The sequence below is a fragment of the Mustela putorius genome, unplaced genomic scaffold (genome assembly GCF_011764305.1).
Source record: "Mustela putorius furo isolate JIRA1106 unplaced genomic scaffold, ASM1176430v1.1 tig00003858_pilon_pilon_pilon, whole genome shotgun sequence".
Lineage (NCBI taxonomy): Eukaryota > Metazoa > Chordata > Mammalia > Carnivora > Mustelidae > Mustela > Mustela putorius.
This window is the reverse complement of record NW_025422010.1, coordinates 3,094,933-3,110,742: the sequence shown is the minus strand read 5'-3', so window position 1 is coordinate 3,110,742 and position 15,810 is coordinate 3,094,933. Positions and strand designations below refer to the sequence as shown.

Below are 15,810 nucleotides of genomic sequence, written 5' to 3'. Positions count from 1 at the left end.
TTGGAACTGCAGCAGTCCCCTCCCACCTCACAGTGAGTTGGCCCTAACCAAACCATTTTGTTTGCTGCATTTATTGTAACGAAGAACTCTCAGTAACTGCAAAAATGTTATCTAGTATGAAAAATACAGGGGCGCCTAGGTGGCTTTGTCGGTTAAGAGTCTGCCTTCGACTCAGGTCATAGTCTCAAGGACCTTAAGATCCAGCCCCTAGTGGGGCTCCATCCTCACCCTGGAGTCGGCTTTTCCCTCTCCCTATGCTCTTCCTCCCTGCTTGTGCTCTCCCAAATTTAAACAAACAAACAAACAAACCCAGACAAAAACAAAAAAAAAAAACTTTAAAAGAAATATGAATAATAGAGGGAAAAAAACCTATTGGAAAAAAATTATCTCTTAACCATAGTGCCCTTCCAGTATTTTACTAAACAAACCCGTTTCATTTTCTCCCCCACCCCAAAGTTTTTGAGTAGTTTTGAGACAATAATGATCACATCAATGTTATCTCATTCTTGTAACTTTTCATTTTTTGATAGTGACTATGAACTTTTTTTAATTGCCTATTTGGTGATTTTTTTTCTAGGAAAAGGCTTTTTTTCTTTCGTTCATTCTTTCTTTTTCTTAAAATAAAAGTTCTAAGTAATAAAACATGTATACCAATGGCTTCGTTTGAGGATGCTTTAGTCCCTGATTCTACAACTTGAGCTCTGTTCCAGGCGACAACTTTTACATTCATAATCTCATTTTTCCCCCCTCATAGTCCAGAAAAACTTTCCTTACTGATGACTATATAAATAGTCACCATGGTTGACAGAGCATTTTTATTGTGATGTGGCTGCTTTGGTGTTCCCAATGCAAAGGGCAGAATTTGAGTCCAGCCCAAGAGGTTGGTAAAATCATTCCTGTTTTACAGATGAGGAAACTGATGCTCAGAAGGGAGAAGTGTCTTGCCCAAAGTGAGCTTGCCAGGAGTAGTGGAGCTGGGACTTCCCTCCAAAGCTCTGGACCTACTCTGGTTGTCTAGTCCCTAGCTCTCCCCTGGGTCAGGGGCAGACAGGGCAGAGTTGAGCGTGGACATAACCATATTCTCCTCCTGGGATGTTGTAAAGATCAGAGGCCTCACAGTGCTCTTCATCAAACTCTTGGTGTAAGGATTGTTGCATTCAGTCGTAATTATTGAATTGTTGGACTTCAACTATTTTTCTCCCCTGAGAAGCTGATCCTGGAAAGCCAGAGGCCCCAATGGCAAGCAGATTGGAAAGAGAAAACTGACATTTATTCAGCACCTACTGGTATTAGACATATGAGAGATTGGGAGGAGTCCCTCAGTTCCTACATCACCATCGTTTGACAAGTAGCAATACAAGAGGCAGAGTCTGGAATAGGGTTTTTGTTAATTCTGTTTAGGGTGGCAGGCCTTCTGAGAAGGCTTATCAGAGGAGTGACACCTGGAAAGGACTTTAGAAGTTTACGGGGCAGAGGGGGAAAGGAGGGAAAAGAAGGAAAGATACCCAGGGCTCTTACTGGCATGCGGGATGTGTTGTACGCAGATTTTATTTAATCTCCATACTCCCATATGGAAGGATGCTCAAGTATTTACAGAGACAGAGCAGATGATCAGAGAGGTTGAGTCACACTGTCAGGAAACAGCAGAGCTAGGAATTGAAGCTAGGTCTGTGTCTTACAACTGGGACTCAATACTGCGCTCAAGGACATCGCGCAATGGGAGGGCTGAAGACCCCGACCACCACCACCACCCACCCCCACGCCCCCCCGCTGTGGTTGTCCACCCTGGGGAGGGGAGAACCCTAGAAGGAGCAGTCAGAGAGCAGGAGGCACAGGACAACGCAGCGACCAGAGTGGAGTCGAGGAAAGTGCTTGTGTCACCAGAGGCGGCCGTGGCTTTGATCTTTTTAGGGATCCCTTCGTGTGCAGAGCGCGGATCCGAGCCCGGTCTTGGGATTGCTCCTGGCTTGGGTGAGCAGTTAAAAGCACCCACTGACTCCACCCTCCTTCCCCTCCACCCGGCTCCTAAAGCGAATGTGGGCGGAGCAAAGACAGAAGCGCGGAAAGGACTGGCCTGGTTCCCGCCCCCATCCATTGTGCCGGGGGAGCTAGGAGGCACTTCGAGCCAATCAGGACGTCGCATGTAAATGAGCAAGACGGGCAGGTTGGGGGCGACTCCAGAGCTCGGTGTCGCCGCCCTGGCGAGGGCGCAGACTACATTCTACATTGACTGGTCGCGAGGAGGCGTGGACTCTGGTGAGCAGGTTGGCTCTGGGCCAGGGGCAGATGCCAAGGAGTTTTGGGTCTGTGAGGAGGGAGGGTCAGACATACTCAGGCCCAGAGATGGTCGGAGACAGCATGCGCACGTCTTTGAGGACCCCACCCCCGACGACTCTGGACACAGACGGTGTGCAGACACCCAGGGAACGCTGAGCAGAGGAAAGGGCCCGATGCCTGAAGGACGCCGGGTGAGGGGAGCGAGGGATCCGTGGACGCCGGGACCGCTGACGCAGTGGCTGACAGACGAAGGGAGAGTTGGACTCATGGAGGCCTAGGGAGACCCTCACGCCATCTCCCGCCTGGCGCAGAGAGGAATCCATGGCTGCGCTGCGGAACCGGAGAGAGAGGAGGAGGATAGCCATCCCGTCCGCCTTCACCATGACCAGCTGCCGCCACCATTCCGGGTACTTGGCAGACGACGAGGCCGGCCACACCACCTACGTGGCCCGGGTGAGTGTGTCCGGCAGGGCCCTGACTCCTGAGATTCCCCCCAAATGTTCCCCTCCAGCTCCAGCACCCCAGATCACAGCACACACACACACCCCTCAGTGCCTATTGACCTCACCTCCCAGCCTCTTAGTGACATCCTTATCACCTTGACCACTCCTCTGACCTGCTGGGCCCTAGTTACCCACAACTTCATTCACTCTGTCCTCTGACCTCTAGCAGCTCTGGAGGAGCTTGTTAGACTGGTACCCCAGTGGGAGCATGGTGTCTAGCATAGCCCAAGGCTCAAAGTTTCAGAAGCAGCAATGGAGGCACCACGGGGTCAGGACTACAGGTGGTCTGTATAGTGGAGACAGGATTGGTCCACTCAAAATACAGATGAGAAGCCCACTTAGGACTCCAAGGGGTTTGTGATTGCCCATTCCTGCCCTGTGTGAGAGCGGAAGTGGGCTTTCAGACTCCCCGACCACATCTTGTATATATATGCAGTGTATGTGTTAGGGAAACATCAAAGTAACCCGAAATTGATGCCTACTTTGTGGAAGAGGAAATTGGACCTCAAGAAGGGCCATGGTGCCTATGGTGTCAGAGCTGACAGTGGCAGAGCCAGATTCCAAATCCAGAAACTTCCTGACTCCAAAACACCCGCCTCCCACTGTCCCCTCCCACTTAGCTCCTGGTACCCCAAGAGGACCCGCAGAGACCCCTATCCCTGCGGTACATCCCTGCCCTATGTGACATGCCTGTCTGCTCTGGTGCAGCTGCCTAAGAAGCCACTGTTTCCGGGAATGGGGCAAGCCGCCAAGTTGGGCCACACGCCACACCCACCATCGAGGTACACCCCCACAGACAGCTTAGGGCTCCGTGGCCACCGACGAAACCCAAGGGACCCTCAGCCCTTTGGTACCTTCCTGGATTTCCTCGTCGAGGGTCAGGTGCTAGACAGCCTACAGACGGTGGTGGAAGTGGCAACTGAGCGCATGACTGCCACGAAGACAGAGGCTGGGGTGCCCCTGGTGGAGGTGCAGGACCCCATAGAGGTGCCGAGGGGTGGGCGGCGGGCGCGTGCCCGGCCCAGCCTCAGTACCGTGCACCGGCACCGGGCCCGGCCCAGCCTCTGCACTGGACAGCCCAACAACTACCCCTCCTCCTCCAGCTCCATGTCCGACTCCCATAGCAGCTTCACAGCTGGCTGCCAGGGCTCCCACAGCTGGGACAGTGACCTGGGCGCCCGTGGCATGGGCTCACTGCCACCCATGAGGGACAGACTTTTGCTGGAGAAGAACCTCAAACGGCTTCTGAAGCTGGAGAACCGAGGGGTGAGATCTAGCGCCATGGCCCAGGGTGGGCGGGATGGACCCTGGTCCAGAGCACAGGGCCAGGGTTAGGCCTGGCTTGGCTGCTCTTGGATGCCTCTGAAAGTTCCTCCTCTCTCTGCAGAAAGGCCTGGGTCCATCCTGCATCCGGAGGGACTCCCTGCTGTGGAACTCCCTGGCCAGCCAGTCTAGCAGCCAGTGGACCCAGGAGCCACCTCAGTCATGGTTCTCAAGCCTGCTGGACTCAAACATAGGCACACCCCAAACATCAGAGCCCGGGTCTGGAGAACCGGATCTGACGTTTCTCAAGCGAGAGTTCGATAAGGAGATCAAGTCCTTGTTGAACCAGCCAGTGTCCTTTGACCTGCCCGGCTACTGTTCATTCCGTGAACCCCATCAGACCCTGGACTTTCTGGCTGATCACCACCTCTTCCCTGCCCTGCAGAGTGTAGTCCGCCAGGCTGTGGACAAGCTCAGTGGCGCCTGCCGCCATGATGGCTGCCCTCTTTTCCCATCAGAATGGGAGCCCGCCACAGATCCCAGTTCTGACTCTGCGATAGGCTCCAAGCCAGCCACACCCACCGATGGGGAGAACCCCTACGATGTGCTTCCCAGAGTCTCCAGCTCCAAGACAGATCGAAGAAAGAGCACGAAGGGCAGAGGACAGGGCAAGCCCAAGGAAGGTGGTTCCCCTGTGTCTAGTGCCAAGGTGGCCACAAGATACAGGATCGAGGTGACACCCAAAGAAGAATCCAAGGTTCCTTCACCCCACCCCAGACAGCAGTCTCCTGACCAGAACCCTGAAGAACAGAGACCACCCATCCCTTCTTCTGGGCCCCTGAGCTCCAGCCAAAAGGCCCATCCCTGGCGGAGCCTGCACCTCACCCTGCCTGTCCCTGGGATTGTGGTGGAAGGGTCCTCCAGGCAGACCCAGCCCACTATTCGGGGCATAGCTCCTCTCATCTCCCCCTACCCTGGCTTCTCCCACCGCCTCCCTGTGTTCTCACCACTTGCCTCCTCAGTAAGAAGCTTCTCTCCATCTCCTGTTCCCCTGTATCCAGAGAGGACCTCAAGGGTGGAGCTAGGGGGCTTAGGGAAAGGTTCTCGTGCGAAAGGCTCCTTTAGTTACCACCCTTAGCAGCCATGGTCCCAGGTATCTTGCCCTGAGTGGTGGAAGCCACCTGAGCAGATGACAAGCTGATGTGGAGCAGAAATCCCAGCCTTGCTCCTGCCAGGTGTGGTCAAAGATGAATAAAGCCTATTTTTTATCCTGGGTAGTTTTGTAATGTTTGCCTGTGAATCTCAGAAGCCCTTCTATGCAGGCAGCATCCTGTCTGTTGTGGACAGCAGTCTAAGCCAGAGTGGGGCACTGGGTCCTAGGTCCAGTTCCTTCTGCTTCCTCTCTCTAGAGCAGGACTCTCTGGTGTATCTGCTGAGAGGGAGTTGCTCAGGCAGGGTCTGGAGAAGACATAGGTGGCTTCACCCTTATAGATTCCCCCACCACACAGCCCCTGACCCTCATCTCACTGATCAAGGCTCAGGCAGGCTTCCCTCCTCTGAACCTTGGCCTGGGGGAGAACCTACAAGAGCACCAGTGATCCCGGCTCCAGCTGGGCTGACACCATGATTGACATCACCAGCTTGGCTGCAGGCCTGGCTGGTATGATTGGTGTGAGGCCAGTGTGGTAAGTGCAAGGGTGTGGCTGACACGCAGGACCTGCTCTCACCTGTCACCAAGAAAAGCGTGGCAGATGTGACAGAGCCATAGTGCCAGGGCAGTGACAAGTGTGGCATCCGTGTGGGTGATGTGGAGAGTGCTCTGGGGGTGAGGGGCATCCTAGGACATCAGGAGTGGCATGACGTATCTCCCTTTCCCTCCCTGGCTGTTGCACAGAGCCCCACTTACAAGCTCATGAAGAAGAAGCCACTGCCCTCCATCTCCTCCAACTCCAGCATGTCCCACCTCTCCAACCCCTTGTACGAGGACCTCGTCAGCTATTTGGTGGACCAGGTTGTGTCCTTGCTCACCTACAAGTACAAGTTTGAGAAGAACCTCTCCAAGAAGCTGGGCTTCATCTCCTTCCCAGTCACCGAGATGCTCATGGACCTCTTCCTGGGCTTCAGGAAGCTGAAGGACTCCCACATCTGCCTGTCCCCCAAGATTGACTGGAGCTGCCTCCAGCGGAGGCTGGAGCAGGCCGAGTGGGCCCAGCAGCTATCCAGACACACGTCCCAGCATGATTCCTCCTCCCAGCGCAGCTCCCACCGCAGAGCCCCCCACCACAAACCCCACCACCGCAAGGCCCCCCACCACAGGCCACCCCAGAGCAGCACAGAGTCGCCCTCCACGCTGCTGGAGCCGGGCCCCCAAGTGGATCAGGAGGAGGCCATGGAGTCCAGCCTCAACAGTGAGTTTCCAGGCTCTCAGCTGCTTCCACCTCAGGAGGACTCTCCAGTTGGGGGCCAGGAGCCCGCAAGCCAGCAAGAGCCCAAGCCCTCCATGTTCTCCGGCACGAGCATGGGCTCTAATAAGCATCAGGAAGTCCTAGACATGGACAGTCAGAGCGAGGAGGAGGAAGAGGGTGAGGATGAGGACGATGACTTCTTAGGGGACAATGACACATCCCAGAGCTACCCAGGACTTCAAGTGGGGGTGGGGGTCACCCACTCTACAAATGTGGGCCACAGTGACCCTCCGTGAGGCCTCCTGTAAGCTGCACTTGATTCCCTATTCCTCCTCTTGCTCCAATGCTGCCCCCCTCACCCCCAGCTGGTCTCCATCCTGAGCAGAGGTCAGGGTGGGCTGGACACCCATGAGGAGCTCTGCTGGCCTGTCAGGGGAGCCAATGGGAGAAATAAAGCTTGTCTTGATGGAACACCGTCTTCGTCTTCTCAACCACAGACCGCAGGCCCACATCCGCAGACCTAAGCACCTGCCCTGGGGTGACACCTCGGCCAGGCATTCATGGCAGCTACCAAGCCCTGACCTTCACCACCCCCACAACCCACACACGCTCTGCTTGAACACAAAGCCCTGCTCAGGACTCTTTCCCACTCCAGTGTGCACCTTCCTGGCTCTTCCAGCCTTTTAGGACTCGTGGTCCCTTTCCCTAACAGCCCCTGGGCATCGAAGTTCCTGCTTCCAGAAGGTTCCTCCTCTGCTGGGGCAACATCCTGCTCCCTCTGACATTCCTCTCCAAGAACCATGCAGCCGCCCTTTCCCCATGGCCCTCTGTCTTTCTAATTTGTGCTTCTCAGCTTCAACTCCCAAATCTGGAGGGTCCAAGCTAGGTCCCATGGGAGTGCTGGTCTGGCAAGCTGTGTGTTGGTTGCCCCAGGCTGGCCATGGGATCACCCTTTCAGCAGAGGCACTGGGCCAGACAGCTCCCTCTGGAAGGGTCTGCAGACAAGGCTGGTGCTGTGATTGGCAGGTCTCATCTCCCAGGTTTTCTCCCGGGACCTCTGGCTGTCCTGTGCCACCAGCTCAGCACCCTCCCTCTCTCTGCCTTCCCAGGGAAGCCTTTTTGTTCCCCCATCCAGGCATCTTCACCCAGAGAGCTCCTTGACCTCTCGCCACCACCCTGTTGCCCTTGTGGCCAAGAGAGCAGGTGACGATGCTCCACTCTGCCTTGCTGTGTAGGCAGCCATTGCAGGGAGACCGGTAGGGGTCCCACACATCCCCCTGGACCCCATCTGGGTGTATAGAGCCCGAATCTGCTCAACCCAGCCTGGACGTGCTCAGTGGCCCACGTGGTAAGACGAAGCAATCGCAGAGCTGCTCTAGAGCTGGGCAGGGAGGACCTTCCACATCACATCCATGCCCTGCCATTCTGGGGAAAAAGACTTCCTCTGCTCTAGTCAAGAGGGACCAGGGCCCTAAAGTGGATGGGTCAGAGACCCATTTTTTTTTTTCCAGAAAGATCTTGTGGCAAGGATCTTTTAGGGCATATGCTCAACTCATAAGGCCCATTCCCTGGGGCCACCCACTGCCACCACGACCATAGTGTGGGCCCACATTTTTATACCTTCTTGCCATACCACTTGGCCACAGTCGATTAGCCCTCTTGCCACATTCTTATTTCAAGCTAGGCCAATCAGGATTTCCCCCCCCAGGAGCTTATAACTGGGATGAACTGAGATTTTTTTTTAAGTTTTTTTTTTTTTTTAGTCATATCTAAATCTGAAGTGGGGCTTGAACTCACAACCCCGAGATCGAGAGTCACATGCTCTTCCAACTGAGCCTGCTAGGTGCCCCAAGATAGACTGAGAAATTCTGGTGCAGTTTGCATTGAGTGCTAAAGACAAGCATGACCATCTTCCAAACCTCCGCAGAGAGGCGGGAAATCCTGTCTGCAGAAAAGAACCTGGAGAGGAGCCCTGGGGCTCTGAAGACACAGCAGCTGGGAGGTGAAGAGAACATACCCCCACCTTGGCCTCAGAAGCACATGCCCAGAGAATGTCCCTGGAGCGGGAGCAGCCCCTTTGGGAACTACTGGTATACTGTGCTAAAGACATCTGTTTCAGGTATCCATGGCCATGTAACCACTCCAAGGTTTAAGTGGCTTCTTTTTCCTGATGCTGGAGCTTGGCAGGCTTGACTCACCATGGTGTAGGCAGTCTGTGTGTGGCTGCTTCCAGCTGGGGGCATGACTAAGACCAGAACATTCTGCATGACCTCTCCCCATCCAAGGTCTCTCCCCAAGATTCCTGCTCATTCATGCAGTCATTTAGCCTGCCCTTCTTACAGCACGGGGCAGCAGCTGGATTCCTAGGGAGAGAAAGCAAGAACCAATACTCCTTTTGAGGCTTGAAGTCCCAAAACAGCATTTCTGTGTCATTCTCTTGGTCAAAGTGAAAGCCCAGACATGAGACACGACTCTCTCTCTCTCTTTTTAAAGGTTTTATTTACTTGAGAAAGAGAATGGAGAGAGCATAAGCAGGGTGAGCGGCAGGCAGAGGGAGAGGGAAAAGCAGGCTTCCCGCTGAGCAGGGAGCCGATCCCAGGACTCCAGAATCATGACCTGAGCTGAAGGCAGATGCTTAGCTTAACCCACTGAGCCATCCATCTTGGGACTCGTCTTTTTTTTTTTTTTTTTAAGATTTTATTTATTTATTTGACAGATCACAAGTAGGAAGAGAGGCAGGCAGAGAGAGAGGAAGGGAAGCAGGCTCCCTGCTGAGCAGAGAGCCCAATTCGGGACTTGATCCCAGGACCCTGAGATCATGACCTGAACCAAAGGCAGCGGCTTAACCCACTGAGCCACCCAGGCACCTGGGAGTCATGTCTTGATGAAAGAAGCAGCTTACCCTTATGGGGATGGAAGGAATTGTTAGTAGCCATATTTGGAGGACAGCTACCCCCCTCCTGCACCCCTACAGCTGATTGCACCTTGAGCAATCCCTGGAACCAAATTGAGCAAATGAGCATCTGAACCTGAAGACAAACTGTGGGTGGAAAGTGGAGGTCTGTGGAGAAACCATAATTCGCCCTGAGCATCCGTCCATAGGGTGAGCTGGGGAAGGTGGTCTGCAAGGGGGAGGCAGAGAAAGGGAACAGCTTTGAGAAGGCATGAGGCCCTCAGAAAGTTGAGGGAGAGCCACATTGGCTTCTCCTACTCTGTTTTTGAGGTCTGTACTGTACTTGAAATCCTGTTTTTGCCTGCCAGGGAGATTGCCTGCTGTGTCCTCACCATCCTCTGGTCTTACATGCAACAAGAAGCTGTTGGTCTCTTTAAGCAGGTGCCTGGCATGATTTGATATATGTTTTGTTTTTAAGATTTTTAAGTAATCCCTATACCCACATGGACCTTGAACTCACAACCCTGAGATCAAGAGTTGTGTGCTCCCTGACTGAGTCTGCTAGACCCCTCTGATTTAAGAAAAAAAAAAAATAATAATTTTAAGTAGGCTCCTCGCCCAACATGGGACATGAACTCATGACCCCTGTGATCAACAGTCACATGCTTTACTGACTGAGCCAGCCAGGTGCCCCCCCCCACCGCCCCGCTATACGCTATTTAAGGTATAAATCACTTTCCTGTGTGGAGAGTGACTTGGAGGGGACTGAGCAGTGGAAGTACAGAAATCTGTTAGGAGGCCATGGTCGATATCTGGAGAGGAGATATCGATCAGTAGATACCCATCTGGAGAGTGGCTTGGACTCAGGTGGTGATAAGGAATGTTGGAGAGATGCTTTACAATCTGTTTTGAAGTTAGCGCCATCCAGATGTGTTGGATAAGATGTGAGACTGTGGTAAAGAGAGGACTTAAAGATGAGTCCCAATCTGGGGGCTGAATCAAGGCGAATGGAGGTGCTGTTCCTGAGACTCAGAAGCCTGGGGGAGGGGAGAGAAGTTTGAGGGAGGAGACCAAGAATTCTGCTTTGGAGTAGTAAGTCTGAGATGCTTGTTGGGATGGACATATCTGTTGCTTTTCAGATTGTACTCTAGTCCCTCCACCATGGATTGGAGGCCCCTCAAGTGAGTGCAGGGTCTGCCAGCGCCAGGGCAGACTTTTAGCAATTTAGACAACCTAAGCGCTGAAAAGATCATGTGTCTTCTCCCATATGTAATTCAAAATCAAAACACTATTAAACATGAAAACTCCTAAATAACATGTTTCTGTAATTAAAATGGCTCTGCTCTGGATTTTCTGAGTGCAAAATTCTGAATGACTTAATTAAATATAAACTATTCTCACTGCTTTGTTGGTGCCTCATGTGCATGGGTAGTCTGCCTATTGAGTAATGGGACAGCCCACCAGTTCCCCAGTGGCCCCCGGAACAGGGCCTGGAGTTAACTCAACATAAGAACGTTCCACAAATGAATAAATCAATAGTCGTATAAGTTTTCCTCGCTTAAAGATCGAGCTGACAGACTTCTGGGAAGGCACTGAGACAGCGTCCCACTCATATCGGAAACCTGGCACACTTAGCGCCCACAGTCATTTGGTCTCCCAGGGTTCTGGTTTCCTAAGAAACTTTGGAGCTTTTGGTGAGAACCTATCGTCATCCTCAGCACCGCAGATCCCTGCTGCCCTCTGCTGCCCGACAGCATGTGATTCTGCCCTGGGAAGCGTCAGTGAGTTGTCAGGGGAATTAAAAAACCAGAGTCCAGGGACTGAGATAATCCATTCCCAAAAAGGAGGCAATGACCGATGACTTGGGGAATCAACTAATCCCGGGACCCAGGGACTGAAAAACCAAGTTATCCAGTACCTGAGATCCATCGACCGCAATGTGACCACAAAACCTAGTGGTCCAGCAACTCTGAAGCTGAGGACCCATAGTCCGAGAGGAAAGATCGTGATTGAAAGCCTGACGACCCAAGATCAAGGGGTTTTGTGAACACGTGCCCGCAGGGTTCTGGCATCCCCAGCCAGGGGTCCTTGGATGGGGCGCCCAAAGCGGTAGCGCGGCTCTCTAGCGTCTCTTTAACCACTGGGCGCCGCACCAGTCTTCCCTTAGCATTCATTGGTGAGTCCTCGGAAGCGTGGACCAATCAAAACCCTCCTCGTGTCTCCAGCCCCCCCCCGTCGCCGCTCTGGAAAGCTGGGGGCGGGTCCCCTCCATGCTGACCCAATGGCAATGCAGGCGTGGTGCCGTGCTGGCTGACGATTGGGTACCCATACTGGCTCTGTCAGAGCCGGATTGGCCGGTGCTGGAGACGGAAGCGTCCCATGGGCCCGAGCTGCCGGAGCTCGGCCGGGGCGATGTGGAGCGCGGGCCGAGGCAGAGCTGCCGGACGGGCGCTCCTGGGGCTGCTGCTGACGCTCTTGGTGCCGAACAGCTGTGCCGCCAAGACCGGCGCAGGGCTCGTGACCTGCGGGTCGGTGCTGAAGCTGTTCAACACGCAGCACAGGGTGCGGTTGCACTCGCACGACATCAAATACGGATCCGGTGCGCTGGGCCAGGGACTGGGGTATAGTCAGGGGGCGGAGCCTGGGGCTGGGAGTTTGAAGGTGGGGTGGCCTTGGGGGAGTCTGCAGGGCTACGAGTCTCGGGGTCATCAAGGAGCCTGGCTGGGGAATCGGGGGGGGGGGGCCAAGGATCGGCCGTTTTAAGGGGGTCGTCGGGACATTGGGGGCGAGGAGAGTTGTCCAGGAGCTGCAGGCCAAGGGACTTGGGAGTTCAGCCAGGGGCCAAGGGCTGGAGATGGAGGCTGGGAGTGAGCCGTTGGGGGCCCCAGGATTGAGGTTGTCGTGGAATGTTTATGGTGTCTGGGTCAAGGGTAGGGAATTCGAAGACTGACCGCGACCCCGGGTGGGGTGGGATGTCGCCCCTCAGGCAGCGGCCAACAGTCGGTGACTGGCGTGGAGGCGTCTGACGACGCCAATAGCTACTGGCGGATCCGCGGTGGCTCGGAGGGCGGCTGCCCGCGCGGGGCCCCGGTGCGCTGCGGGCAGGCGGTTCGGCTCACGCACGTGCTAACCGGCAAGAATTTGCACACGCACCACTTTCCGTCGCCGCTGTCCAACAACCAGGTGAGCCCTCGCCTCGCTCCTTGAGTGTGTATGTGTGTGTTTGACGCGGGGTGTGGGGGGGGGTGTCAGGAACAGAATCTAGACATCTAGACTCTTCCTCTCAGTGTCTCTGAGCGTCAGCTTCCTGTGTGAAATGCGAATTTCAGTTCAGAAATGTTTCCTGAGCGCCAGCTCTGCGGGGCAACCGACAGGAAGAGAGATCTGCTGGGCTTATCTCCTGGGGTTGAGTTGGACCCAGGAAGCAGACTCACAGGGTCTTTGGGGTAGGGAATCAGAAACCCAGCAGGGGAGGAGGAACTCAGGCTGGGTCTGGAAGGATGAGTAGGAGTTCTTCAGGCCACAAAGGGGGAGAACAGGGGTTTGCGAAGCCTGGAGGAGAGCTTGGGCTCCAGTGGAATTCAGTGAAACTGGGGGATGGAGAAGTGGAGGGGTAGTGTTGGGGTAGAAGGGGCTACTGGGGTTAGGGAGGTATTGGGGAGGAACAGAGGCTGCCTGGGGGACTTGCGAGAAGAAGGAGTATGAAATAGAGGCCTGTCAGCCTAGGGGCTGGATGTCATACTGAGTGAGGCTCAGAGAGGTTAGGAAGAACATGGAGGAGAGAGGAGGAGGCCTTAGCTACTTGCGGGCCAGTGATTACCGCCCAGACAGATGGGGTAGGGTATGCATGTGTTTGAAGAGACCGTGTTGGGGAGAGCCCCCGGGTGCTGGGGGTGGTGGCGGTTGTGGCCCATTTTGCAGTTGTGGAAGTTGAGGCTCAGAAGGATCCAGGGAAGAACCCAAGGCTCAGTGCCCTGGGTGTGAGTGCTGCTGCCAAAGTGACCGCAGGGGATTCAGTATGCCCTCTGTAGTAAGCACTGTCCTTCTACCCCCTGCACCCATAGGAGGTGAGCGCCTTTGGGGAGGACGGCGAGGGTGACGACCTGGATCTGTGGACAGTGCGCTGCTCAGGGCAGCACTGGGAGCGAGAGGCTGCTGTGCGCTTCCAGCACGTAGGCACCTCTGTGTTCCTGTCCGTCACTGGAGAGCAGTACGGAAGCCCCATCCGTGGGCAGCACGAAGTGCATGGCATGTCCAGCGCCAACACACACAATATGTGGAAGGCCATGGAAGGCATCTTCATCAAGCCCAGCATGGATCCCTCTGCAGGTCACGATGAACTCTGAGTGCTGTGGGTGGGTGGATGGAGGGTAGCAGGGTGGGGCATCTGCAGGACCACTCTCTGAAGACTTTGGGTTTGTAGGGGTTCTCAAGTGCCTTTGTGATTAAAGAATGTTAGTCTGTGATCGTGTTTTGCTGTAATCCTCGGGGTGACCAGGAGGTGCTGGCTTCCTCGGCCTGGTTCACCATTTCTTCCTTAGTGCAAAACCTCTGGTCTCCAGCATGGAATGACAGCTCAACTCATCCACACCTTGATGCTCTTTCAGGTACTCTAACACTGCCAAGACAACAACTCTCTCCACCTTTACATGGTCTGATGGCAGGTGACCCCAGTTCCCTAGCCCCTGAGCTTCATGAACCTTTGCTTTAAGGCCTCACACCCTAGCCTGCCTGGGCAATGTGGCATCTCAAGCCCCCACTACAACTTTCTAGGGTGCTAAGGAGATAACAAAACTTTGAAAGGTTTTGCAAGGGAATGTAATCACAAAGAACTGCTGCCTGCAGAGATCTGAGAAGGCTTCCTGGAAGGAGAGGCACAATTTTGGCAGGCAAAGCTTTATAACTTAAAGGTAGGAACGCTAAACAGGAGGGCCCTAATAATGGAAGGGAACAGTTTTGCTGGTGCGTAGGTGACCTCTAGAGGTTATGAGGAGGACTACAGGATTCCTGAACTTGCTAACATGGCCTATGTGGGGCTGTTTATGTAGGAGGGGAGGGGTTTAAGTGACCTGCTCACTTTCCTGAATGAGAACACAAGAGCCCAAGGAGAAGTGGGAGATAGCAGCTGGCGGGAAGGGGCTTGGAGGAGTGTGGGCAGAGCACCTTACAGGTGAGAAATCCACTGGTCTTATGGGGGTGTGAGAAAAGCTCTAGCCAATTGTGAGACTTGTTGGGAAGTCACTGTAGGCTCTGGACCATTACTGGCCCACCCTCTCAATCCATGAGCTCCTGCTCTGGTCAAACACAGGCCTTCTGACTCCTCTCCTGCCAAACCCCTCAAGCATTGTCTACAAGTTTAAGCTCCTCTCCCATCACTCACCTGCCCCGCGACATGATTGCAGTATGCCTAGATGAGTAGCAGAATCAAACTGTACAGCACGTAGGAATTCTTGGGGAACCAAGTCTGAAGCCGTAGGAACACTTAAGATGGCTCCAGGCAGAATGCAGGACAAGACCAAAAATTAAATTGCAGCAGCAGAGCACCCATTTCCTGAACACTAAGTGTCAGGCACTTGGCCAACGATTTATACAGCATCTCATTTGCTCCTGGCAACAATTCTATGAAGCAGGATCAATTGTCTTAATTTTGCAGTTGAGACAGCAGGGTGGTATAAAGTTTCAACCCAGCTGTACCTGCCTCAGAAACATTTGCTCTCCGCCATTGGACTGAGAGAATAAAATGGGGTGGGGGGGGGCAAGCAGCGATGCACTATAGTCTAAGTAACGCCCCCACACAACACACACACAACACACACACTGCAGCTGTGTGAGGGCTGAACGGTGTATATCTTTCTGGGTCATCAGCTCTGGGCAGGCTCTTAATGCGTTTCCACAAAATGGATAATAATTGCGGGGGACTCAAGCCAACACCCTCTTCCCCGCACCTCCCACAGATCCACAAGGCTTCACTGGCTCCAGGACCAGGTCTCTGCAGCTCAGGCCTAACCCGGTGGCTCCAGGTCAAGCCAGGGATGAGGTGGGGTTGGGTGCGGAGCGGGGGCTACCCTAGCAGGGAAGCCCACTGCAGCCGAGCATCTTGTTCGGGAAGCACAAGGAGAGATATCAAAACGCAAAATGAAGCAGCCCGAGGCCCTGCTCCACAGAGAACTAGACAGAGGTTTCGGGCATTCTCCCAGGATCGCAGGCCTCTTCCCAGTGGGCTCAGCTGCGTGGACGGCGCCCGCCTCCGTGCTTCCAAGCGCTCTTGCCGGCGCCGCTATTAAACTCGCGGAGACTGGAGCTGAGAAAAGGCGGGCAAAATTCCTTTTGATAAGTTATGAATGGGGAGAAAGTGTTTGTAGTACTCATTGTTAAAACCACGGAGCCGGGGACTTGGCCCGCTCCCGGCCAATCGGAACCCGGAGGCTATTTTGAAATCGCTCCGGCTTTAGCCAATAGGCGTGCAGGA

General features: G+C 54.3%; 2 protein-coding genes across 7 annotated transcripts; both read left to right on the top strand.

Moving 5' to 3' along the window:
* The first annotated feature begins 93 nt into the window (after positions 1-93).
* On the top strand, positions 94-6,919 carry CCDC116 (coiled-coil domain containing 116). 6 transcript variants are annotated; one of them, XM_004742533.3, is made up of 5 exons: positions 94-2,256; positions 2,589-2,730; positions 3,489-4,046; positions 4,168-5,064; positions 5,938-6,919. In XM_004742533.3, the coding sequence occupies exons 2-5, from the start codon at positions 2,599-2,601 to the stop codon at positions 6,742-6,744; spliced, it is 2,394 nt and encodes a 797-aa protein (XP_004742590.2). In that variant the 5' UTR covers positions 94-2,256; positions 2,589-2,598; the 3' UTR covers positions 6,745-6,919. The 6 variants fall into 6 exon arrangements, 5 of the variants coding, with proteins under 5 accessions (XP_004742590.2, XP_004742591.2, XP_012906753.2 ...); XM_004742534.3 differs by having other exon boundaries at positions 94-2,264; XM_013051299.2 differs by having other exon boundaries at positions 94-2,730; positions 3,489-3,562; positions 3,884-4,046.
* Positions 6,920-11,694: 4,775 nt separating this feature from the next.
* On the top strand, positions 11,695-13,807 carry SDF2L1 (stromal cell derived factor 2 like 1). Its single transcript, XM_004742530.3, has 3 exons — positions 11,695-11,940; positions 12,328-12,524; positions 13,406-13,807. The coding sequence occupies exons 1-3, from the start codon at positions 11,721-11,723 to the stop codon at positions 13,685-13,687; spliced, it is 699 nt and encodes a 232-aa protein (XP_004742587.1). The 5' UTR covers positions 11,695-11,720; the 3' UTR covers positions 13,688-13,807.
* Positions 13,808-15,810: the final 2,003 nt, after the last annotated feature.

Coding starts and splice junctions, on each gene's coding strand:
- CCDC116 (XM_004742533.3), top strand. CDS start 2,599: ATGGCTGCGCTGCGGAACCGGAGAGAGAGGAGGAGGATAGCCATCCCG. Junction 2,731..3,488: donor ACACCACCTACGTGGCCCGG/GTGAGTGTGTCC, acceptor GCTCTGGTGCAG/CTGCCTAAGAAGCCACTGTT. Junction 4,047..4,167: donor TGAAGCTGGAGAACCGAGGG/GTGAGATCTAGC, acceptor CTCTCTCTGCAG/AAAGGCCTGGGTCCATCCTG.
- SDF2L1 (XM_004742530.3), top strand. CDS start 11,721: ATGGGCCCGAGCTGCCGGAGCTCGGCCGGGGCGATGTGGAGCGCGGGC. Junction 11,941..12,327: donor CGACATCAAATACGGATCCG/GTGCGCTGGGCC, acceptor GTCGCCCCTCAG/GCAGCGGCCAACAGTCGGTG. Junction 12,525..13,405: donor CGCCGCTGTCCAACAACCAG/GTGAGCCCTCGC, acceptor CTGCACCCATAG/GAGGTGAGCGCCTTTGGGGA.